The sequence below is a fragment of the Pezoporus wallicus genome, unplaced genomic scaffold (assembly GCF_028554395.1).
Source record: "Pezoporus wallicus isolate ANWC-B61680 ecotype Strahan unplaced genomic scaffold, APGP_CSIRO_Pwel_v1 contig_593, whole genome shotgun sequence".
NCBI classification, from domain to species: Eukaryota; Metazoa; Chordata; class Aves; order Psittaciformes; family Psittacidae; genus Pezoporus; species Pezoporus wallicus.
This window is the reverse complement of record NW_026642342.1, coordinates 7,507,051-7,531,906: the sequence shown is the minus strand read 5'-3', so window position 1 is coordinate 7,531,906 and position 24,856 is coordinate 7,507,051. Positions and strand designations below refer to the sequence as shown.

The window sequence follows — 24,856 nt, the reverse complement described above, 5'->3', positions numbered from 1 at the left end:
CACACATTCTAGTCCAGCCCAACCCAGGTCACTCACTGTAACAGAGCTAGCTTCATAAGAAGCGGCAGCCTTTGATGCCATCGATGCCAAAACTTTACAAGTTTTTAAGCACGAATGCTGATGAAGCACTGTGGCAGTTAATAATGCTAGGAGTATAAAAGTTTACAAAGGAAGTATGGAAGAGAAACTTTCTCTGAAGATACACAACTGCAAGCACACTGCTGGGCTGCCTTTGTTTGGGCAACAGGCTCTGATCTGGTGCCCATGGCTGGATGATGCATTTCACCAGAGGCAATTTACTGGGGAGAAGTTCTTCATTCAGGGAGAAGATTATTTTCACAATACTTATGCCAGCTTTAAAATTAAGGCTTGTTATTTAAAAAAAAAAAACCACAAACATTAAGTGCTTAAAAAAAACCCTAATTCCTAAGCCTTGAAAAATTATTTTAACCTTTATAGAGAATTCATTTTTTAAAATCCTCTCCAAACAGCTTACTTCAATTAATGTGAATTATTCGGAAACAAAGCATTTGCAGAATGGGGTACTAATATAACCCTACACTTTGTTTTGTTTTGATGGACAGAAGAATGGATTTTTTGAGTGCAACTACAAGCTCTACAGGCTTAAGATTAACGCCAAACAATAAAAGGCAAAGACTACAAGAAATGAGGAAAAGCACCAGGATATAAAAGAAACTAATCAATTTTCTTGGTTAAATATACTGTAGCTGTTAAGCTTGCTGAAACCAGAGAGAAGAGGAAGCAAATTTTTAGCTTCAAGGTGGTGTATGAAGCCTTGGTGGCCTATTCAAGTGGCATACTGAACAGGCGGACGAATATGTGGTATACTCAAGAAGAGTATTATTAAACATTTATAGTGACTTTCTGTTGAAAAGCAGAAGCATGCTGTCTTTAAATTTCAAACCCACACAATACATACAGACATGAATTCCCATTTGCACAAGGATGCAGCATGCTACAGAAATCACTGTCTGCTGGGAGAAAATGCAAGTGTGCATCTCAAACAAAAATGACCTTTTGTTCATGTTACCTACTCCCCTGCTCAAAATGCATTTTGGTTTCATACTGAAGATATGGCAGGTCTGGAAGTTCATCACCATCAGAAAGAAATGTTCACATAAGGCAGGGAGAGACTCTTCTATCATTATCGTTATACAAGTTGGACAGATCTGCAAAATCTGTGTTTTCTTAGGCACGCCCATGGAAAATACAGGTACAGCTTTAACTAACTGATCTGAAGTAAATAACACTCGCCTGCCTGCTCTGAACATGCATTACCAACATTCTATCCAATGCTCCTAGTGAATAATCTTCCCACTGCAACAGCCACTAGCACCAATGCTGAAGATGTGCCAACTCCAAACCAGTCATGCAGAATCCTGGTCAATGCACACACAAGCAGCTATATGAAATGCTCGGTTTGTTTCAAATTACCAACAGAAATCCTCTTAGGAGTGTCATTTTATCGGCTGCATTTCACCACCAACTAATACTCTAAAATGTTTTAATAACTGAAAGAATGCTCATAGCTCTTGTACATCAAGTTCAACTGTGCCAGTAACTTCTAAAGTAGTATCTCCCCTGCCTCAACCCCATGTTTTAGCATGGAAGACTGAAATGCCTCATCTTGCACTAGTTCTAGTGTTGGAGGTTTTTCAGCACAAGTCAGGCTTGATAACAGGCCTGAAGACAGATCTGATCATCAGTCCCAGCCCAAAACAGTTTAAAGTGAAAGACTTAAGTTCTCTGTATATACACAAATGAAACAAGACGAGGGGGAGCTTTGATCCAGTCCTGTCCTCACTGGCAGGACTTTCCATTTGTTATCTTCAAAAGGAAACAAAACTGAACCCGAGGACACAAGGACCGTCACACTCTGTCAGGTTTCTTCACTGGCTACCCTGGGAAAACTACAAAAACACAAGAGCTTACAGACACAGAGGACTGGGGAGAAAAGCTTCAAGGGGAAAATGACTGGCAGAAAAGGAATACAAAAGGATGACTTGCAGCAGAACTCACCACCTTTTACCAGAGTGAAACACTACATGGGAGAAAGTGGGACACAGCACAGTTGAAGGCTGCCAAGCTCAGGATTACAGCTGCAAAAAAGCAAATCCCATTCTGCCACTTGCCAGGTTCTGAGTGTTTTGACTTCACAGCCTCAGCATCATTTTAACACAGTGCTACTTCTAGGTCAGCTCTCCCTTCATTTACACAGGGAGGTAGACAGCACCAGCACTACTGTCAGTGAAACCATCTGCAGCTTCTCTGGACATGCTTGTTTTCAGGCACATTGCCTGTCAATTTCCATTAAAATATGGATTTTGCCATAATATGAACACTCATACATAAATGCTCCAGGAAGAGCAGAGTCTTCTCATATTTATCTAAGTGGAGTTTGCTCTGAGCCCAAACTAGGAATTAGGCTGCTATCTCCTTCTCCTAATAGAGAGGATACACTGTTTTTAAGGGAATCAAAAAGAAGCCATCTGCATAAACAGCCTTTTATTAGAGAAGAAACACCCATGGCTAGACACACAAATAAAGTAGTATCTTAAGGAGAAAAGTAACTTACAAGGAAGCTTATATGAAATCACAGTCAAAATGGACATAGCCCATGCATTTTTGGCAACAAAATATCACCGAATAGCGTACTGCAGAAGCATCGTTATTTGCACTGAAACTTGGATTTACATTGTACAATGTCCAACAGCAATAACACAAATGCAAAACCAAACACCCTTTACAAATTCTGAATTCTAATGCAAACCTGTGAGACTCGGTTCACATTGCTGAGCAATTCTGGCATCATAGCTAGAGCAAATTCATAAAAGGATTAAGCCAGGCTATCAAATTTCTATTTTAGAGTGAAAAATTTGATATTCAAAGACTAACTTTAGATAACACCACTCATTTTACCTATTAGAACAAAGATGTAGTCGTTGCTTTTCAAGGTTCTTATGTCTTACAAACAGGATACATAGGAAATCAGTGGAAACATGATCAGAACACAGCAACATATGTTTTTTCCTTAAAACTGTCAGATTTGGCAGTTGCCACAACCTCACTATGAATCAGAGTGGGAAGAAAAAGCATAGGTATAACAGGATGCAAATACACCATAACACAGCTGTGCTCTTAGCCTTAGGAGTTATTGAATTTAAAATAAGAGTACGCCAGCACTTCCTTATGTTTTAGGCCAACAATAACTAGATTCCCTGTTAAATAAACAAACTAGACTGGGTTGTAAGGGGAGGGCAGGGGGAATAAAGCCTGTTATCTATGAAGCTGATGAGTGCCTTAGATTGCCTGAAGAGTCTCTGTTGCTGGAAGTCTTCAGAGATCAAAGTTGTATAAAACAAGACAAGGCTAATCTTACAAGTGTTGGAACTGAAGATCTTTCTAACTACATACTTTCATAAGCAGCTATTTGCTACCAACATGAGGTAATCATATGGTTCTCTGCATGACTACAATTAATTTACACAAATGAAAAAATAGTCAACATTCACCCAAAAAGACATTACAAAGACCATTCACCATTACAGCTAACGTCACACCCTTAAATCTACAATGTTCTTACACTGGAAGAGTAACACTGCACCAAATGTTCTGATGTTTTAAGTAACAGACTGCCCTACCTGAAGTTAGAGATGAGGAGGGCAAGAATTTATTATTACTCAGAGTATGGTAACACCAAAGAGGAGAAACTGAGCTGGGGAAAGGAGCAAAGAAGCAAAAGGGTTGTAGAAAATAAGAGTTCCTGAGGGAGATGTAATGCAGGGGCAAGGAAGGGGCAAGAGGTGGCCGGGGCAAAAAGTCACTTAACCAAGTGGCATATTCTACTGACAATGTGGTAGTTTCAACCTGCTAAGAAAAGGCTGAAAATTAAAGTGTCAACAAATGAAGATTCAAGGACAAGAAATGCACTTAACCCAGGGAAGGGGGGTGCATGTGGAGGAAAGCAAAAAAACCAACCATGAGCTGATTCCTAAAGTAGGAACTGAAAATGCTGCTTCCTGTTAAATTATCTCAAAAGCTAAAGATTCCTTCTTCACAGTCCTAGTTGCTTAATTACTACCGCTTCACCCTCTGATTGCATGTCTATAGGGAAAATTCTTCCCAAGGTTTAGCAATACTGGATTTTCAGAATACATTATTCCCATTGCAACCTCCAGAGTAATGTATCGCACAAACAGCATGTAACAAACAGGTTTAGATAAACAAAAAACATACCCATCTAAAAGTTTTCACTGATAACCATTTGGGGGAAAACTCAGAGTCTAATGAGAGATTATGTATTTCTCCTGGCAGTTAACAGTTCTGCAGTTTTGACTTAGATCTCTTAATGGTGAAAAGGCCTCCCAAGGGGAAAAGTCCGTATTTGCTATTAGCATTTGTGGTATGTTAGATATAGAACAATGCAAATAAACTGAAAACCATAGGAAAGAGGAAAGAAGTTGTGCTTAGCTCCGTATCTCTGAAGTTTTTATTTTAGTATAGAAATATCCTTACTTCACAACATTAGATATATGCAACCTAAGGTCTGAAAGTGATTCAAGGGTTAAGCTGCAGTGTTCTACAAGGCTAAGAGCAAAAGCTTTGAGCAAATCCACATCCCAAAACTCCTGCAGCTGTATCAGCAAGCAGAGGGGATGTGCCCTGAGCTCCCTTTCCTCCTTCCCTATATTGTGACACAGAACAAGCCAAAGGCTTCTTCCTGGTGGGCTGCAGATGCAGCGGCAGCCACAGCAACATTATCAAATGTTATGTCTATGGATCACCTATTGATATTATATACAGAACACAGACCATCTGCTTTGCTCTTTCACACTGATTCAGAACAGGGTAGAGCTGGACCTGTAATGTATGCTCATAAAAAGCATTTTGACTTCCAGAAGTCAAATTATTGACTATTCTGTCAGGTACTTTTAAGGATCAATATAAATCACTGCCTTCAACTCACCTACTCAATGACCAAGTTTTCTACCACACACTGTTACATTGTTTTCCCACCCCTTCATTTAAACACACAAATACTGATGTATCAGCCATGATCTGCAATTCTGCAATGTATGTTTATACAAAAGTACTTTGCTATTTCTCTGCTTCAGTCTACAAAAGAGTCCTCAGGACTCCTCATCAGACAACAGCTATAGATAGCCCAGCTTTTTTTTAAACACCCACATACCCTGATGAAAAGAGTACCTGAAAAATAACATATACTACATTTGTATTTGGGGGGTTTCATTATTGCAATAGGCAATGGGCAGATGTCTGATGTAAAATTCCGTGCAACAGGCACTGGCCAAATATCAATGTGGTAAATACTGATTGTATTTGATCAAAGAAGTTTGTCCTAGGGAAAAAAAAATCACTGTGCTTCTGATGAGCACTCTCCATCCTGCCCCTCTGCCTTCCCCCACAAGCCATGACAAGTATTTGCAACTCTGAGTCTCTCAAATGTGAGAGAGAATCCATCTTTTGAAAGTCACAGCACATCAGCATGTGATGCTTGAAGTAGCTTCTGAAACAGAATGCTCTGGGTACCACATGCAGCTGGAAGAACTGCGATTGATTTTAATTACAGCATTATTCTAGGCACAATATCCAGAGCCTGGAGGGCATGCAGGTTCTTGATCTTTGACCTGCAGCCTTATCCTTCTATGATTCTGCCATCTATGCAGTAATTAACATACTTCAAAGTCTGCATCATCTCTATACCACTACAACATATGTTTAAGTTCACTGCAGCTGCACAAGCCCATCTTTTGATCCTTTCAGTCCTCCATTCCTGCAAGCCTTTTGCTCTTTGCCAGGCAACTGAAATACACAGGCCTTTAAAGTATTTGGAGGTCTCCCATTTAAATAGCAAGTATTGAAAACACTAGAAATCCCTGCGGTCGAGGTCTCCATTTGCCCTGTAAGACACCATATAAACAACCACTGCAAGCTGTGGTATGCATTCTGAGCAGTAACAATCAATCACTAAATAGCAAGTTACAATTCACTGTTTGACAGCACAGTTTCAAGGAAAGCTAGAGTTCCTACCACCGTCAGATCTACTAAAAGCTGCAATCAGCAGCATGATACTCCCAGGGAAGGGGATAGGAGGAGAAAAGGAGAATTTGTGAGGTTGAAAAGCAAGCAAACAAGAACAAAACCCACACATACGTATGTTCAGATATATTTAACTGTGAATGTAACATGAGCATCGCAGTCCACAAGATATACTCTGATTTTCACAGGAACAAGCAATTATAAAAACCTGCAATATTAAGTGCTATGAGAGTGCCACAACCAAACCGGCGCTGCTACACAAAAGCTGGCTGGATTGAAACCCTTTCAACAGACAAGGCGTTTGCTTTACAGCTCCAGCTAAACAAGCTTCTTTGGTTTCCTGAACGCTGCTTTTGTTGCAGAAAACGCACCAGTGAACATGAGATAACAAATGATGTGATTCCAGGATGTCAAACTGCCCCACGGCAAAGTGGCTTTAAACTTCCTCTTCACATGATCAGATTAACACCCAGGCTTACACAGAAGTTTAGTTTATAAGTTTACTTTTAGCCGTGGGTTCACACTGAAGAAAAATTAATACTTTGACTTTCTCAGGGATAATTTAGGAAACCATCCTGTCTCTTCCAGCAAAATTATCCCATGAGAAACCGGATGGGAATTTCTCTCTCTGCCATCTCACAGACCACAGCTATCCTCCTGTACTTCGCCACTTTTATTTTATATCATTCACATCCTCATCCTGTGTTTTCATCTTTCTAGAGCAGCCCTGTGAAGGTTACAAAAAGTATGCAGAACAATTCCGTGTATGGACGTGGTAGACCAGGCTGTACTTTGCTTAGTCTGACAGATATTCCCAGCATTATGAAACCTGGTTTTGCACAGAAATATTCAGCCTGTAAAAGTATCTCTCCCCCACTCTCCAAAATGAAACTAAACAAAATGCTGTCAGCAAATAGCAAAGTACTTAAGAGTCCTCCCAAACTCCCCCCTACGAAAGCACTCAGGAAGCTGCCATTTAGCATCTGGCTGTAATAACCTGCAGGGCTTCTGTGGATAAAGATTCTTTCCCCCAGTGCTTATTACAGATGTTTATGAAAAAAAAAACAAAAAACAAAAAACATCTTCAACAGGGTCAAATTATTTAATTAGGTTTCTACTTTGTATGTCAGATGTAGCATAATAAGCAGATAATTTCCGACAGAAATAACAGACCACCCAATCCCAATTGGGAAGAATAGTAAATTCCTTTAGAAATCACCAACTGAAAGGCAGGGGTTGTACACATGCTATTACTCTCTTCTTACAAAACCAAGTTCCATTCATAAAGCCCCAAAACCATAAAAAATTTGTTCAATCATCTATTTTTGTTAAATCTATGTATTTATATTCATGATTCTTCCTATGGTTCAGCTAACATAGTCTTAAAGAACAAAGTTCCCCTTACTGCCTCATTCAGCCTTCCATTCCCCATTCACAGCAGCCGATAAGCCAACTGTAGATGACCAAGCACAACCACATGTCTGCTGCGGTCTGTATGGACCTTGCAGAGCACATGTCTTCCTGAGCAGTAAGAAGAACTGGACAAGACACAGCTCTGCAACTCATTTTCTGGTGGGTTACTATTTCAAGGTCACAACAGCAACACACTGCTCCTTACTACATCACCATTTAATTTCATATTACCCCTTTAGACAAAAACCAGCTAATGCTTACAAAAAACTCTGTATTCCTGGAGAACAAAGTACCTTTGAAAGAACACCTTCTGAAATTAACTAAGGAATTGAGCTATCAAAAACTGCTGAAAGCTGTATTTGACCTGAGCTCCCAGATTCCTGGGGATCCACAGCTGCTTCTGAGGGTCCTGGAAAGGCAGCTATGGAAAGAAAGCCTACTGGCCTGAACTCAAGTATGTTTATGGGAGAGTTCCCACTACTACAGGAAATTTTTACAGAATCCACAAATCCTATTTGAAAGCCACAGATTTAAAACATCCTCCATTAAACAAGAATTTTACTGTTAAACACAGCCAGGAAGTTTCCCCAAGATCTTTTTTTCTCAGCTTGTTCACTTTCTGTGGACACAGATTTCTTGCACTCTGCTTGCCAGAAGGGAAGGCATTTTGATACAATCCAATCATTACAAGACATAACTGATAGTTACTTCTTGTGGCAGTAACTATGGGATGCAATGTACTCACAGCCAACTCCTTCCCCTCCCTGAACACCCTGTTCACAACAAAAGGATAAAGAAAATCCTACACGGGAAAAGTTGTTAGTGTAATGAAGAAACATGGTAACACTTACGGTCAAGTCCATTGATGTATCTCATTGTAATTTCACAGTGCCCCCAGACTGCACTGACTATGGGATAAAGTTTTTTCCCTTTTAGTCCCCTGAAGGCCACTCCAAGATACTGTCCATCTACCATGAAGCTAAGCGTCCCTTCATCCATATCCAAAACCACCAGTAAGGAGTCTGGGAGTACAAAAGACTCATCTGGTTCCAAAAAGACAGGATACGTGACCCCAGGCTGGTTTTTACAGTTATGGTAGAGTTTGTTGCGTCCCAGATCCCAGCCCCACGACTCACTATTGCTACCAACCAACGACGTGTATCCCACCGAGTGCAGTGGAGCTTCAGCTGTGGAGACCCCTACCACAGCATGAGTTCCCCGCTGCCTCGTGGGCCAGTGGATCTGCCAGACGTGGAGGCCTCTCGTGTAGCCGACCTTGCCCCGGATGCAATCTGTACTTTGGGCAACGGGGTGTCTGTGAAAGGTCAGTTTATCATCTTCCTTTACAAATATATTTAAGGAGCGATCTTCATTGTTCCAAGCATGTTTATACTGGACCTCCAGCTTGGCAGGGGGCATATCCAACAGCATGTCCAGGCGCGCTGGCTTGCAGAAATCCGGGCCTCTCAGCTCTCGCTTAACAGGTCTATAAGGGGGCTCCCTCACATCCACAGACTTTATGCTCCCTGAGATTTTCTGGCCCATTGCTTGGCTGCAGCTTTACAAAGGAGAAAGAAAAGTTGACTTTGGCCCAGTGTTACCTCATGAAAGCACTTTAACACCGCATCAGTGACCTGACAAGCTGACTGGATTTACTTCTCCTGCTCACAGCTCTTCAGCAGCAATGTTATCAGAGAAGAAAATGCTCCTGAAAGAAAGCAGAAAGTTTCCAGTTAGTTTAAGAAAGCCAACAGAAAACTCTATTTTTAAAGAACTTTGTTTCATACCTAGCAGTTATTATAAACACCAAAGCTGACAATTCACCACTTTTTGTTCCATATCCTACAGCACTAACCAGCCTGCCAGCAGGACACTGAACCCACCATCATTCAGAGAGCAGACAGTCATTTCCTCCTATTCATAATAGGATGCAGACATTCCCCAGCTTCTGCCCTTCCACCTATTTTGTCTGGCCAAGTTCACAGCGATCCTGAAGAAGGCGTATGCTATTCCCCAGCAACAGTGATAAACTTGCAGTTTCACTTTCACTTCTGCTTTTGTTTCATGGCCTTAGAAATAGGCACTATGTGAGAATCTCCTTTTATTTCCAGCTGTTCTCTGCTCTGGGCCCTGGCAACAAAGGGCTTCAGCTTCTGTGCCATTATTCAAACAACTGCAGCCAACAGCAAATGGCTGAAAACTTTAAGTGTTTTAACATATTCTGTACTTGAATTAAAAAATTCATTAAGCTTTAGATATTTTATAAAGGAGCTAACAAAAAGATAAAAATAATTTAAAAAAAAGAAAAAAAAAGAGGGAATGAGGGAAGAGGAGCCATGGAAGGAAGAAAGAAGGATGGCAGTTCCAGTTGTTTGGCAGACTTTTCTAATGGGCAGCTACTACAACTGGTTAAGTTCCTCAGGCTACTGGACAGCAGGCTAATCCACATTTCAGTATACAACTGATGAGAAGGTCAGTAAGACACATTTAAAGGGAATACATGATTTTGAAATTTATTATTTCTGTGCTTTCACAGACAAACTAGATTCATTCATATTTTAGAGCTTGGGTAGAGTGTAAAGGAAGACAAGAACCTCTCAAAGTACTAAAGGAGTAAAAATGAAGTCAAAGTCCTATAAACTCAAGTAGACGACTGACATGGGATCACTGAGAGTATCTGCGCCAGCAGACATACCTCTGCCTTCTAGAAAAAGAAGTGCCAAGTCTGGGGATACTTGAATATATCAGAGTAAAACCACTCTGTGATGAAGTGTTTCAAGCAGCAGCAAAAATCATCACACTTTCAAAAGCGTGAGGAACATAGGTAACAACTCCTTCACAGAGCATCAAACAGCACACAGGGACATAGCTGTCTTGCAACAAAGAGACTTTAAAGTTCCAAGTTCCTGTTCTGCCTTTTTAAGAACTCTTACCCCAGATATACTCTCCCATTGCAAAGATCATTTATGAAAGCTGATGAGTAAGAAACATGCACTCACAATGGAAGGAAATAAAAAGGGAAGTCTGGAAAAAGAACATCTGTAAAATTTACCATCCACAACATGTTCTAGAAGCAAATTAGATCCTTGTATTATTAACAATGGCCAATACCATGTGAAGTGTTTTCTGGATGTATTAAATACAGAATGAAAGAACACCTCTGTTATGTGACAGTTTTCCTTCCAAAAGACAAAAGTCAAAAGTTGATTTTCAAATCCATGTGATGATTAAGTTATCGGTGCCTTGGTCCCACATGGGTACATGCACACACCTCAGTATCAAACAACCCCCTCTGTACTTGGGTTTAACCTTCAAAAATCAGAATTAAACATAAGCCCCCACAGCCCCTTTTATCACTCTGGCATGAGGATTCAGAACAATTCACAGGAGCTCTCCACGTGCAATCAGCTCAAACAGTCCCCATTTCCTTCTTTCCAAACCATGTAAAAGGAATCCAAAAGTTTAAACAGTAATTACATTTAAGCTGATGCCATTTCCACTATTGCAGAAGCACTCACAGGTTGTTTCAAAGATGTAATGACAACTCTAGCCCACCAAAGCAATTTCAATACTTTATTCTAACCATGGGGGAAATGAAATAGCAATATGCACACAGGGAAACAACAGGGAGTAAATGTCATCAGGTAAGCAAGCTTTCCTGGATGACACATGCTCAGGGATTGGGTAGCTCCTTTTAAAAAGGTGCTTGATTATTTGCACTTTAAAGAAGGGTATGAAAAGGGGGAATTTGAGATGTTCAAAGGGAACCTCAGTGATTTCTGTATGAGATTTAGCTCTACATGTCTTGGAAAATTTCCTCATTAAAACATAAGACAATTGCCCCATTCCTGTCAGAGTACTGAGGGGAGATGGCCAGGGAAGTCCTCAGTGCATCTTCCTGCATCATTTCCTGATCACATGAAAAAATAAATTTGGCACAAATATTTACCTGGCAAATCACCAGGAGATTATAAACACTGCAGTGACTCCCTTGGCAACCCACAGACATTCTTCCTAATGTACCCCAAATCGTGGCATAAACGCATTGGTAGCAGATGGATTAGTAACTGAGAGGAGTAAAATGCATCATTGTAACTATCATGATACATGTACAACTGTACCTTTACTCTGGGATGTGTTCAGTAGCCACTTAGGTTTGAAACTCTGTATCACAGGATTAGATCATTTTTCATACTCTGACATTACCACAAAGTCACATATCATGAAATATTTGGCCAAATAGCTCTGAATGGACATAGGACCAAACAACAGTGTCAAAGTTCTACACTTACTGATGCATTTGAGACGTGGCAGTTCCTAAGCAACGTGTTGGTTCAAAAAGTACCTTTCATCAAGTACTTTCTCCCACCCATCATATTGCACTCTCTTATATCCTAGCTCTGTGTAGCTGGTAGTTGTTAGCTTCTACGTATAGTCATGCTGATCTCATTCAAGTATAAGTGGACTTAAACCAGTAAATGAAAAAAGGAAGTCAGCATTTAACCATTTGTACCAGTACAGCAATAAAGGTGTAACCCTGCACTGGCTGTGGTCTAACAGCTCTGACTGCTGGTGCTTCACAGTGGCTGACTTGAAAACTTTCTATGTGGAAGCAGTGAAGGGTTGCAACACATACCTCCTGCTCACAATCCATGCAACAGGAATGTGAGCTCCATGGGGAGCAACTCATGCAAGAAGTCCTCCTGGCAGCTCACAACAGTCCTGTTGGTTGGTTGCAGGACAACCCTTCTCAATGCCAAGATCACCTATTCAGTTTTCTTGGATTCATGCTGTCTCTACCAAGCAGATGGTAGAGACCCACACTGAGGAAAGGAACAACAGCAGAGGCATCACCTTATCCTTCACCCTGTCAGAAGCTGCTGTTGGAGGAGCACAGCTCACCAAGGCCCAGCCTGTGTCCACTGACAAAACATCCCCTCTCTATTTCCACAGGTACCATCACACTTCCAACACAGAAGCCTTCAGAATATCACACTTGCACCATGACTGTCAGATCTCCAAACAGCTTCTCCCCAAGGAGCTGCACAATTACCACACATCAGAGACTGCTGAGAAAGCCAAGCACAACACCCACAAGAGGAAGCGGAGGGAAAAGGTACCATAACCCGGCTTCCTGTCTGCGGGACTGGATGGATACACCACATAGGATTACGAAAAGCTGTGGGTCAACCTGAAAGGAGAGAGGATTATTCCCTCCAGATATGTATTCTTCAATCCATTTACAGAAATATTTCCTTATAAAACCTTCTTACCAACTCCGGAATTAATAAAGACTTGCCAAAGTGCAGCACTGTCATTGACCTGCTGTGACTTTTTGTACTCTTACACTACTTCAAGAAACTTACATTTCCCTGCCTGTATCTTATTAGATACATAAATAGTCTGCAATTAAAAGAACATTCATTTTTACTGCATAGTTTTGCTTCGAAGTTTTGTTCTCCCAGTAATTTCAAACCACTGCAGGAGGTCAGAAATAAGAAACCATTTCAATCTGGCTTAATATATGATCTCTCCATTATATCTCTTCAGCAGCTACAAGTAACACACTGAATTTCTTCAGTTATCCCTGTGATAAAAGTTATTTTATGGAAAATAAAGGAATATTTTCATGGGAAGAGAAGCAGCATCATTTTAGTACACTCCTTGAGCAACTGGAAATCTCTGGCTAAAATGACTGTTAGTTTTTGTATCCTAAATTACTTCTGTCTCAGTTTCACATTCATGCTACGCTTTGTTAGGATATGATGATTAAACCTACTGTACAAGAACAAGCCAACTCCCAACAGGAAAAGTGTGTCAGCACCGCTTAGCAGTGTCCTTACGCAGGCTGCCAAAATATTTAGGGAAGTTATTCACAATAAAAATACAAATTATACTTACCAGAGAACGGCTTGCTAGGACATCACTTTGCTGTAACTAAATAGGGTGAGGTTTGTTAACAATTCAGTATGTTGGCATCAATGTAACATCATTGTTAATAAAAGAAACGTGCTTTCTGCAAAGTCAGCTTTCAGCATTTATAGTAGTATTCCCCTCCGGATCATGAGCCAGATGTGCAGAAAGCTTGAGAAACATGCATGAGATGTGACATACAAACGCAATTCCAAACTACAGGAAGAATGCGCTACGGTTTTGCTTAGTTCTGATGTTCTGAACCATCAGAACTTATGAAAGAAGTGAGAAGCACGTAGGCAAGTCTCAACTAACAGTACTGGCCAGTGAAAATGTCTATCAGAAAAAGCACGGAAGGTGCTGCCTCTATCTACCAGCATTTCAAACTTCTACACAGCAGTTCCCAATCTTTTTGCTATTGAACCTCACTGGGTTTTTAGCTTGCTGCAGCCAGACCTCAATGCCACCTCTCTGCCAACCTGGGCTTCATTATCAGCAAGCAAAGATTCCTGAACACTAACAGAGTTGGAACAGAACACTCTCAACCAAGGCCTCTTCTCCATCGGCACCAAAGCTGTTTGTTCCCCAGACACCTGAAGAGAACCAATACCTGAAGTGTTTGTGTAACTCTGAATCTAACGCTGGTCCTAACATCCCTACAGGAGGAACAGGAAGAAGAAAACCACCAGCTCTGCTGTGTGGGCCAAATTAATGAAGAACAGTTTATAAGTTCAAGAACAAGCACTTTTACCTCCACCCAGACAATGTAAAGGCACAAGGCCCAATTTGCACCAACTATGTTCTCAGTGTGCAAACCGCAACATAACTATGACAATACTGTTCTGAGGGTGACAATGAATTAAGCACATTTTTGGCACCCTAAAAAGACTGCCCAGCTTGCATTCAGCTATAGATCCTGGTATCCAACAGTGCTGATTTTATTGCCCATTGTGAACAATGTTGGCTTTCTTTGTCAAACTGGGAATATACAGTAACAATGCAACCCGCCAAAAATGCTCAGATACTCTAATCCCATGATACAGAGAACATTTTATGCTGTGTGCACGCTTAGCAAATGACATTTAACATGTGGGATGAACAATGCAGGAGTAAACCATGACTTCTTCAATCCCTGAAAGGAATGCAAATCCTGAAAATCCCAAAGACATTCCTCCATAAAGAGTAACTTTTTGGTAATGTTACAAACATGTAGCTGTTTCGAAATTCAAGATAAGCTTGTTATTGAAATAGACGGTGCATTTAGCTGCTTGGAATTAGAATAATCTGAAATACCACACCATCTGTACCACCACAGTTAGAAGCAGTTTAGTCACATGATGAAGAATTCAGAAAGAATTTTGAGTAGTTATAAACACAGCAGTGTGTATATTTTTACATACTTCCATCTACTGTATTTTGGAACTGAGCTGGCTTGAGGTTTTGGGTTGGTTTTACACCTTCTTCCTTACTCCATGTGCTTCTGCAATTTGCCTCTCTAGTACTGAAAGCCGGTTTTAGATGCAAACATTTATATTCTGAAGAAACACAAAAGATGACAAAAAAACCCACTTCAATTCTGTAAACAGGTTTTTTGTGTAATGACTTCTCAGAGTACAGCAATGCATTTTGAAAAACAGATAGAGTAACATAATAGAGTAAAAACTACTCTTTTTTTTTTCACTTTGCAAGCACTCTTCAAAGCAGATGCATTCCCGTTCTAAAGTTACTGAAAGGAAACATTTACTTTCTTTTCAGAGTATTTAACAGGAATATCCATGTGACTCCACAATTAACATAAGCTTACAGAGCTCTAACTGCTACATCCCTCCTACCACCCCTTCCTATTCATTCTTCCCTTTTGTCTTGCAGCCACCTGCATTCAAATGGCCTTGAGATGGGTCTGCCTCAGGAAAGTGAGGTGGGCAAAATCCAGTATTTCATTTTGCCAGGTCATTTTCAGGTGGAAAAGCCCTCTGGATCTGGCACATCAGACAGTCACATAAACACTTGCTCTGGCATGAGACAAGAGACAATGCCGAATTCACCATCTATTTAGGCAGCAGCCCAAACCCTGGAGTGAATTTCCAGTCACTTCAAGCTGCCCTAAGGGGCACGGCAGAACTTCAGGTACGAATTCAGTACAGTCATAGGTTTCATGGAGCAGGGACCCTGGCGAGAGAGGACACAGAGAAGGCAGAGATGCTAAATCCTCCTTTGTTTTAGTCTTCAATGCCAAGGCAACCATGCTTAACCAACATGATGCCTTCTACAATGGGACAACTGGCTGGATAAAGGGAGAGCAGTGGATGTTGTAAAGCTGGACTTCAGCAAGGCTTTTGACAGTGCCTCCCATGAAATCCTCATGACTCACCTTCCAGACTCTGCAAACGATGGCTTCACTCTCACAGTGCCCATCCAGTGGATGACTCCAGTGCTTAGCCTCTGTGCCGTTTATAAAAAGACATTCACTAATGGTTTAACATTTGCAATGCTCTTGGAATGATCAGGGTACTTTTGTATTATTTTGCTTTCAAGCCTTACTTGGTTTAATTCTCACTTGATTTGAGGTGGCAGCATACAGACAATACCTGTCACATGCTCTCACTGTTGGTTAGCCAGAGGAAAATCCACTGGATGCTCCAGCTCAAACAGCCCATTAGAGGCAATTCCTGATCTGAGCTGGATGACTTCAATACCTTCAACAGGGCTGCCAAACTTCAGTGACAAAAAACTACACTGTGCCCCTGGCCAAACACAGCAAACTAGAGTTGAAGATAATTCTTCCCCCTACACTGAGCTGAACAGACTGACACAGAAGAGATGCTCAAAAAGGCAGTCTTGGACAAATCATGGGTGATCTGTTGTAGGGAAGCCACAGACACAGGGCTCAGTCCATTCCCTCCACTCAGGATTGCATTGGAAGAGTGGCAGGGCAGGGTTGGAGGGAACCCAGTCATTGTACTTGTACAAACATGTAGGAGATGAATAAATGAGAACAAGTTCCATCCTGAACAAAAGCATATTCTTTTGTTTAATAGGAGAATAGGCTTACACAATCGCACCATCTGCACCCCTCCTTAATCCTTCCCTAAGTATTTCAGTCAACAGCCACCATCAGGCAAAGCTGACAGAACAGCAGCAAGCTCAAAGATGACCATGATTCTACAGGAGCAGCAGCTGAGGAAAGACATCTTGGAAGTGATCACATGGAAGTCCACACTGGACTGTGAGTTCTCATCTTGCCAAGAAACCCAGATGAGAATAAGCTCACTTCAAAGCTGTAACTGCAGGCAATGCATCCTAAAGGTTTCACGTCAAGTCAGCCACAAGACAAATGCAGGAACCAAAGCTTCACCAGTCATGCAACTTCTCAAGTGACTGCTTCTAAGGAACAGGAATCAAGTAAACATACTTTACATATGTTAAGGAAGCACAGTCACAAATGCAGATTCCACAGAGGATTTTGTATTTCTCAGGTAAGGCAACAAATGAAGTTACATACAGCTTTTGAACTCTACCAGACAAACCAACCTCCTGTTAAACAAACAAGCAAACGTTTTCAGAAATTAAAGATGAAAAACCCCTCAACATTTTTAAAGCAACAGCAGTGCATTTCATGTCTTAAACACACACTTCTGCTAAAGACCATCTGTCAGTAGAGAACAATAGCACAGACAAATGGGGATGATGAAGAAAGTAATATAGAAGCAAACTGCCCCAGCCCTAAGCAACAAAACTGATTTTCCTTATGCATATAAAAGCTTTCCCACTTTAGAGAGTAATATTTTCATTTGTGTTTGCTATTAATTTAGGAAATAGGGCACTCAGGGATGCAGAAGAGTCTGGGAAAGACCACAGGGCTTTAAGGAGTTAAAAGATATACAGCCAGTTACAGAGGGGTCTGTTATGACTCCTGAAGACACAAGGGACAACTCGGTGAGAACCCAGGATGGGTCTCACAGGGGTGAATCAGAGAATGGTTTGGGTTGGAGAGGACCTTAAAGCTCATCAGCCATGGGCAGAGACACCTTCCACTAGACCAGGTTGCTCCAAGCCCTGTCCAATGTGGCCTTGAACCCTGCCAGGGATGGGGCAGCCACAGGTTCTCTGGGCACCCTGTGCCAGAGCCTCAGCACCCTCACAGGGAACAACTCCTGCCTAAGAGCTCATTTAAATCTACCCTTTTCCAGATTAAAGCCATTACCCCTGGTTTTGTCCCCTACAGGCCCTTGTCAAAAGCCCCTCTCCGGGTTTCCTGCAGCCCCTTTAGGCATTGAAGCTGCTCAAAGGTCTCCCCTTAAGGAGCCTTCTCTTCTCCAGGCTGAAACAGCCAAGCTCTCTCAGCCTGGCTCCAGAGCAGAGCTGATCCAGCCCCCACAGCATCTCCTCTGGACTCACTCCAACAGCTCCATGTCCCACTTGTGTTGTTACCCCCCGAGCTGAATGCTGGGAATGTGATAGGAATAGAAAGATACTAGTACTCAATCTCTAGGTGTACTGTCACTGAAAATAACTAGCAACATATTCTGGAAGTCTTGAAAAAGCTATATAAAAAATTAGCATGCTCCAATTAATCTTTGCCCCATCACCACCAAGAAAAATACCTGTATTTGATACAATTGCAAAAAACCGTCAAACATCATCTAAATGTGCCAGACACTGATTCTCCAAAAACTCACGCAGGCCCCTGCTCTGCCATGGAGAAAAAGTATGCTCAGTTTATATCTGGATCGGCAGTACTATACAAAAAGAAAACGCAGATCAGGAAATAACTTCCACCATAAAAGTAACATTTAAAAATATCTTTAAAAGGGACTATCTCCAGAGGGGAAAAAATAAATCATTTGCCTTTTCATTTCTAAAAACCATTACACACTCAATATGGCCTGCATTCCCAAATCCTGGGGGAAATATTGTTTTGGTTATTTCATCAATCTTATCAGAGCTAGACTTGGTTTTACTTACTACACCCTCAAGAACAGCACAGGCAAGACAGAATCCAGCTAATTAATACAAAGTTCCTTCCAGAATCACCTGACATCTAACCAAAGTATTCACGTGAGCATAAACACAGATATGCATTCATTAAGCAAACCATGGTTTACTATTACACAAGGCTTGGAAGTCCCATACAAACCACTCCAGCCTGTTGAGTGGAAAACCATGCTGGATACTGCACAAACACTACAAATGGTTTCAGTAGAGGAAAGCAAGCCCTTTGGCAACAGGCTAAGAAAAAAAAGAGTATCTAAAGAAACCAGAAAACTGAAAGGGTTTAAGTTTCAACCATTCTTTCAGAAGACAAACTGACATACACTTTTCCCAGAAGTGCTCTGCAGACAGGGAATTTGTTGTTAAAATCGTGGGATCAAGAGCAGTTGTGCACTTTTATATTTGTCACTAACTCTGTTACAATTTACAGTAAAAACAGGTCAAAAATGGAGCCAAGTTTGAAGAAAGTCATTTACACAGTATGGAAGTTAAACCGAGCGTTAAAATCCAGGAGTTTATAATGCTTCTTATTAGTTGCGGAATCTCTCATGAACAGAGATCTTTCTCCACAGTGGGGGAAGGAATGAAAACCAGGTACCTTCAACTGCCCTGCATAGCATCTTCATCACAGATCGATGCAAAGGGCTCTGCTACAATCCCAGTCTTAACAGTCTCTCTCTCCTTCCCTCCTTTCCCTGTAGATTCTATTGTCAGCTTCTTTAATACTGGGAAGCCACAAGTGTCTTGCTTCGTCATACAGCCTTCCTGATGGACTTGAATCTGCTCTCATATTAGGACTCAACTCTTCACAAAAAGCTGCAACTTCACTGAAATAGAGAAAGATTTCCCTGAAATTAGGCAAGAGTAGTTTATAAAAGCTAACTGGCTTTCATCAGTCTTCAAGATTCTACACCAAACATGACAGGACAGACCTTATTTGTGTGGTTCTGTTGCATTTTCCCTTCTTAAGAATCAAGGCTTTGACTTCAGAGCTCTTTTCCATGTAAGTCTCCCTGATCTCACTCCAGAAGCCTCATTGTTACAATTAATCACCAGTGGATGCTGCTCCTATTTTCTCCACAGGCACTGGACCGCTTGTTTCCAAATTAAAAAAAGCAGGTGGAAACATAAACCAGACCCCACAAATGGGATTCACTGGACTAAATCTAAATTCTATGATGCAGATGAGTTTATCTGGCATAAAAATAAGGCCAGTACATGCCCATTTTGAACAATGGACATAAAAGCGAATCTTGTCCAAAATTAGAGGAGAAAAGACAAAGGAATTAATCTCATACTTCCAGAATCAACACAGTAACTCATAATTGACATGATGTTCCCCTCATAATAAAACAATGTTTAATGTTCCCCTCGTAATCAACATAAAGGGGAAGAAACTGAGGCATATATCAAGACCACTAAACCCACACTAATATTTTTCCCACTTTCTAGTATCCTTTTAAGACATTCACCTCCAACTCCGCAGCACAAGCTCTTAAGACCAGTGCAGCCCACCTGACACTTCTGGAAAGAGAAATTTCATGGAAGCACGCTCAATCACCACCTTTCATTAGGTAGCAGGTAAATGGTTCAATATCAATCTAGACTTGCCAGTAATTACCAAAGCATGTTATCACTTTTGACTAATACAGGATAATCACATGGAGGAGAAAAGGTAGAAGTAATTTGGAAGCAAGTTGAAATTCTTACTAGAGAAAAAACAACCTCACTTATAAACACAAATCCCAATTTCTAAAGCTATTGCATGGAAATAATGACAATCTGTGCAAGACATTACTGCAGAAATACTTGCATTTATTCAGAAAACTGTTCAACATAACCTGTGGATGCGTATCAGTGGGACTGAGAGCATATTGCTGCTTGAAGGGCAAGCCAAAACCAGACTGAAAACTATGTAATTTGGAAGTTTATGCAGCCAGCAGCTGAAAACAGGAGAGATGAGACACACAGAGCTCCAGGCTACCACAACGCCCCAAAGTCAACCCTTTTTGTGCTGTGTTTTTTATGGGTGGGTTCACTACTACCATCAGTGGCTGCAGGATACACAGAAATTGGTTCCACCTAAGGATGTTTTTCTGTGCTTTGAAAAATATAGAACACTATAACATAACCACCATCCTTACTGAAAAGGGAGAAGACATCCTCAAGAAAAGCAGAGAGGGATGGACAGGAACCCTGCACTACCATCTAACATCCCTATTCCTATTCCCCATCTAATGACACACACTGTGAAAATAGAGCCTTTGGGTAGAAACAAGGATTCACCAGGTCACCTGGCAAGGACATAGGTGGTACAATTAGGAAGCTGAATTATATTCCCAAGAGGTTCCATAGAGCTATTCCCTTGCTCAGGAGCCACTGTCTTAAAATGGTGGTCAGAAGAATATAAGAGCAGCCACTTGACTGGTGACTGTAGGAGGAAAAACATTTGGTGAACTGTGCTGCAGCCAACAGAGACACCCCAAAGCAGTAAGAAAACACACCTTAAAAGTGTTATAACTGGAACATGGCACACAGTCTTCTCAAACATAGAATTCCATGTATAAAATCTTCTTAGTCACTGCTGTGGCCAGACTCTACCATGGATGAAGCAGCTACCTAGCTCAAGTACCAGAGGATTGCATTTGGAGGTAACCTTGCACTCCACAGCTTCAAAGCAAAGTAAAAGCACAGGGAAAAGAGGGCACACTCTTCCTTACCAACAGAGGATTCATAGTGATCTAAGCAGGGGGGAATCTTTCAGTACTAATAAAAAATACAAGGTTTGCAATTGCACTACGCAGAAATCACTGTGATTTATGAATTCTGACTAGACCCAATTGCAGGGAGGAAAAAAAAAACACCCCTGTGTGTGCCTCTCAACTAAGCACATACCATCTCATGCCTGTGTGAGGCACAGGAGCAACCAAAGCTGCCTGCTTCACACACACTAAATACTAAAGGAATGAATTCCTAAGGCAATGGGAAAATATTACATGGGAGAACTTCCAAGTCACAAATTCTGCTTATTTAAGCTAAGCTGCTTAATCAAGTTAATTGAAGGGATTAAGAAAGCATCTGGAGAGGAACACATTGGCCAAGCAGTCTCCAGCCATTCCTCATCTTGTGTGACTTTTCCTGGGCACAAGCTGGCACAGTACAGTCCCTCAAGCTGATCACCATCCAGCAGTTCTGCTAAACACAGGCATGAAGTTTGAAACCTACTTGTGTTACTTATTTACAAGCTATACACATATGGATATGAAGCCAGCTATGTAATGCTTCATGTTAACAGAGAAGTGCATCTGAGTATGAGAGACACACATTAAAAATGACCAATAAAAGTAACAACTCTCTTCAGAAACACTGTTTACTGAATTTTTGTTATAAAACAAGCAGGACAGAAGCTGACACTCTAAAGATACAACTGATTAATATACAGTGGGGGGAATGGGTAGGAATCCACAAGAATGGCAAGTTTTCAATACCAGTCACATCAATATAAAGTTCAATTAAAATGTCATGCTAGAAAACATCGAGAACAGAGCTGGGACTCTTACAAAATGATGATTTTTCTTCCCTGTTATTAAGGCAGAGTGATTAAAATGAAAGAGAATCCCTTTTATTTCAAAAGCTAATTACATGTAATGATTTCTTCTTCTTGCACTGTAAGAGATCTAAACACGAAAACTGAGCTCTACCAAGACCATCTACCCACACATCTTTGCTGTAATACTGTAACTGCTGGGATTTTCCCCTTAAAATTATATTTGTACAATAGACTGTCAGGCTCAGCTTTGATTTCAGCACACCACCTTTCTTACCACTTAGGAAACTAAACGCAGAACAGCTGTGGAAGCAAAACCCACTACATGCAAATATTCAGAGCAAAAAATAGTACAAGCAGAATACCCATTGAGAAGACCACGTCAGTGGGAAGTCTGAGGAACGTTATATTAAAGTGCCAGTTATGCCCTGGTGTAAGGATATCCAGAGGAAGCATCCCACACAGATTTTTCTCAATGGGTGGAAAGAGATGCCCAAGTTGTCTCTGCTGCCAGCAGTGCTACAGGGGAACCAAGCTTCTTGCTACACTCACTACTATGTTTCCTGAATTGCTAATACAGGCATATAAATTCAGAGGCTACATTTAGGCAGTGGTTTTCCCTCTCTTTCCAACAGCCAAAATGAATAGAAAGAACACTTCTGCATTAATCCACTATCTTCACCCATCTTAAGAAGCAAACAGGGTGTCAGGTCTCTACACACTGGAACTGCTTTACACCACCAATCAAGCAATCTATTTCACCAACTTCTAGGTACAGGCAATGAGAAGTAGTCTCCCCTTATCTCCCAAATAATTTCACACCAAGCAGCATTCACTACTAAGTCCCATTTCTGCCCAGCCTCAGACACAGCTCCCCCAACTCCAAACTGTTTTACCTCAGGGAAAACAAAGTCTAAAAATAAAGGGAGTAAAGGGAGAGGGTTGGCTAAGTATTCATTAGGACTTCCTGCTCCAACATCCTCTATTAGCAGGATACAGATGGAGAACAGCAGTAAAAGCTGGTTCATCAGTCACTCCCACATCCCTGTGGTGTCGATACAGTTCAGCTTGAATTTCCCTTCGTTGTCTTCAGCAGTCAAACTGTGATGGCCTAGCACATAAGGATTTTTTCTTCTTTTGCACTATCATTCAACACTGCTAGGAAGAGGTGTATTTGAGTAAAAATAAACTGTTGATTCTTGTTATAGGGCCTGAGAGTAACAAATGCAAACCAATCATGCTCACTGAAAAAATAGAGACAAGTAAGTATAAACTGAAAAAACACCTAAACATAAATTCAAGGCAGCAGTCTCATGCCTTTTCTCCCATCCCACCGCAGCTTACTGAGCTGAAGGAAGGTGCATTATCACATCAGTGCTGACTCCTCACAGAGGCTTAAGCATCACAGAAGTATCTTGCAGCAACTCATGACAGTTTTGTTTGTGCACCCTACCTATAAAGTCAGTCTATTTTCACTCCTATTAAACCCTGGCCAATACTTAGACTTAGTCCCTTTGACAAAATCATCACCTTTTCTCCACTGCACCTCCAAGAACTTGAGCTCTTGAATGTTCCTCCCTTCCCTCCTCCCACTACATCTATGCTTCAGCACACGGCTACTGGGAGTTATCACACAGGTGAGTCTCAATTCGTTCTCTTCACCCACACGTTTTGCTTCAAATACCATGAATATGAACATTAAGAAACTCAAGAAGAACCAAGTACATATTGCAGGTCTCATGCTCATGCTTGCTTAATACATCTTGTTATATTTAAACCTCAAAGGATAAGATATAATACATGTTGTAACAAATCCTTCCTGCGCACATTCTCACATCTCTGGTAGGTGATCACTGCATCTTGCTCCAAACAAGCCATCAGTGAACTACGTGTGAGAGTTTCTAGACTACTGGAAACAGTTACATCAGCACTGACTGAAGTACAAAGGAACTTCTTTATTTCATGTTGTAATCATCTTCAATCAGCAGCAGCCTCAATGCATTATCTGCCTTTGAATATGAAAGATGAGAGAAACCACACCGTTTTTATCTTGCAACATCAAAACCAGAGAACTACGTAAATACTTAGTGAGTGATCACCATACTCTGAATTAGAGGTGAGAATATCACAGTAAGTATTACCCAGATGCTAACAGCATCAGAGACTGACAATACTGAAACACACAGACACAGCCAATTACTGACACAAACCATGTGTACCACTGATATGCAGCAACGCAGTCAAAATGAGGTGGGGATGGCAACATTTGCCATCTTTTATACACTTCAATGTCATTATCTTTAGTTCAAACAACTTCTGTCATCTCTGACATGTTTGGTAGCAGTTTTTAACAATAGGGAACATGGTATTTTGGTTTCTTCATGCTGTATCATAATTTATGAAAGCAGGACAACACAATGCACCTAAACCTCCTTGCAGGGTCACGCACCCAAAATAACTACCTAGCTGCTGTGCTCCACAGACAGGGCCTTGAAACAAGTTCAGCACGTGTTAGTATCATGCAGAGAGAACAATTTAAGTCCAAGTAGACTACTGATAGACCATGGGGAACAGATACTCAATTCCCCATGCAAATGGGCTACACAAAACTGAAAAAATATCTACACCTTTTTACAGGTTAAATAAGGAAAAGTTTTTAAGATAACCCAACAAATGGAATAGTTAAATTTTAATGGGCTTTTTCTATCCTGAAGGAAGTGTCTTAGCCAGAAAAGTAAATAATACAACACAAACAATGCCATGAAGACCAGGTTTCAATTTTAACTCTTAAATCCACAGATTAGCTACACTGACTTTTGTAATCATTTTTAACTTGAGTCAACAATTCACATAAGTGAAGTCAGATACAGGATACACTATGAAATTGTATGTGATGACATCAGTGAGCAA

The 24,856-nt window shown here is 41.0% G+C and overlaps 1 protein-coding gene across 3 annotated transcripts in view; it reads right to left on the bottom strand.

Annotated features, from left to right (window-relative positions):
• SPSB4 (splA/ryanodine receptor domain and SOCS box containing 4) overlaps positions 1–24,856 on the bottom strand; it is a 129,779-nt gene that overhangs the window by 54,167 nt on the left and 50,756 nt on the right. For all 3 annotated transcript variants that reach the window (XM_057429128.1, XM_057429129.1, XM_057429127.1), the window contains one exon: positions 8,346–9,202. In XM_057429128.1, coding sequence (XP_057285111.1) covers positions 8,346–9,039 — 694 coding nt within the window. In that variant the 5' untranslated portion in view covers positions 9,040–9,202. The remainder of the gene's footprint in view (positions 1–8,345; positions 9,203–24,856) is intronic.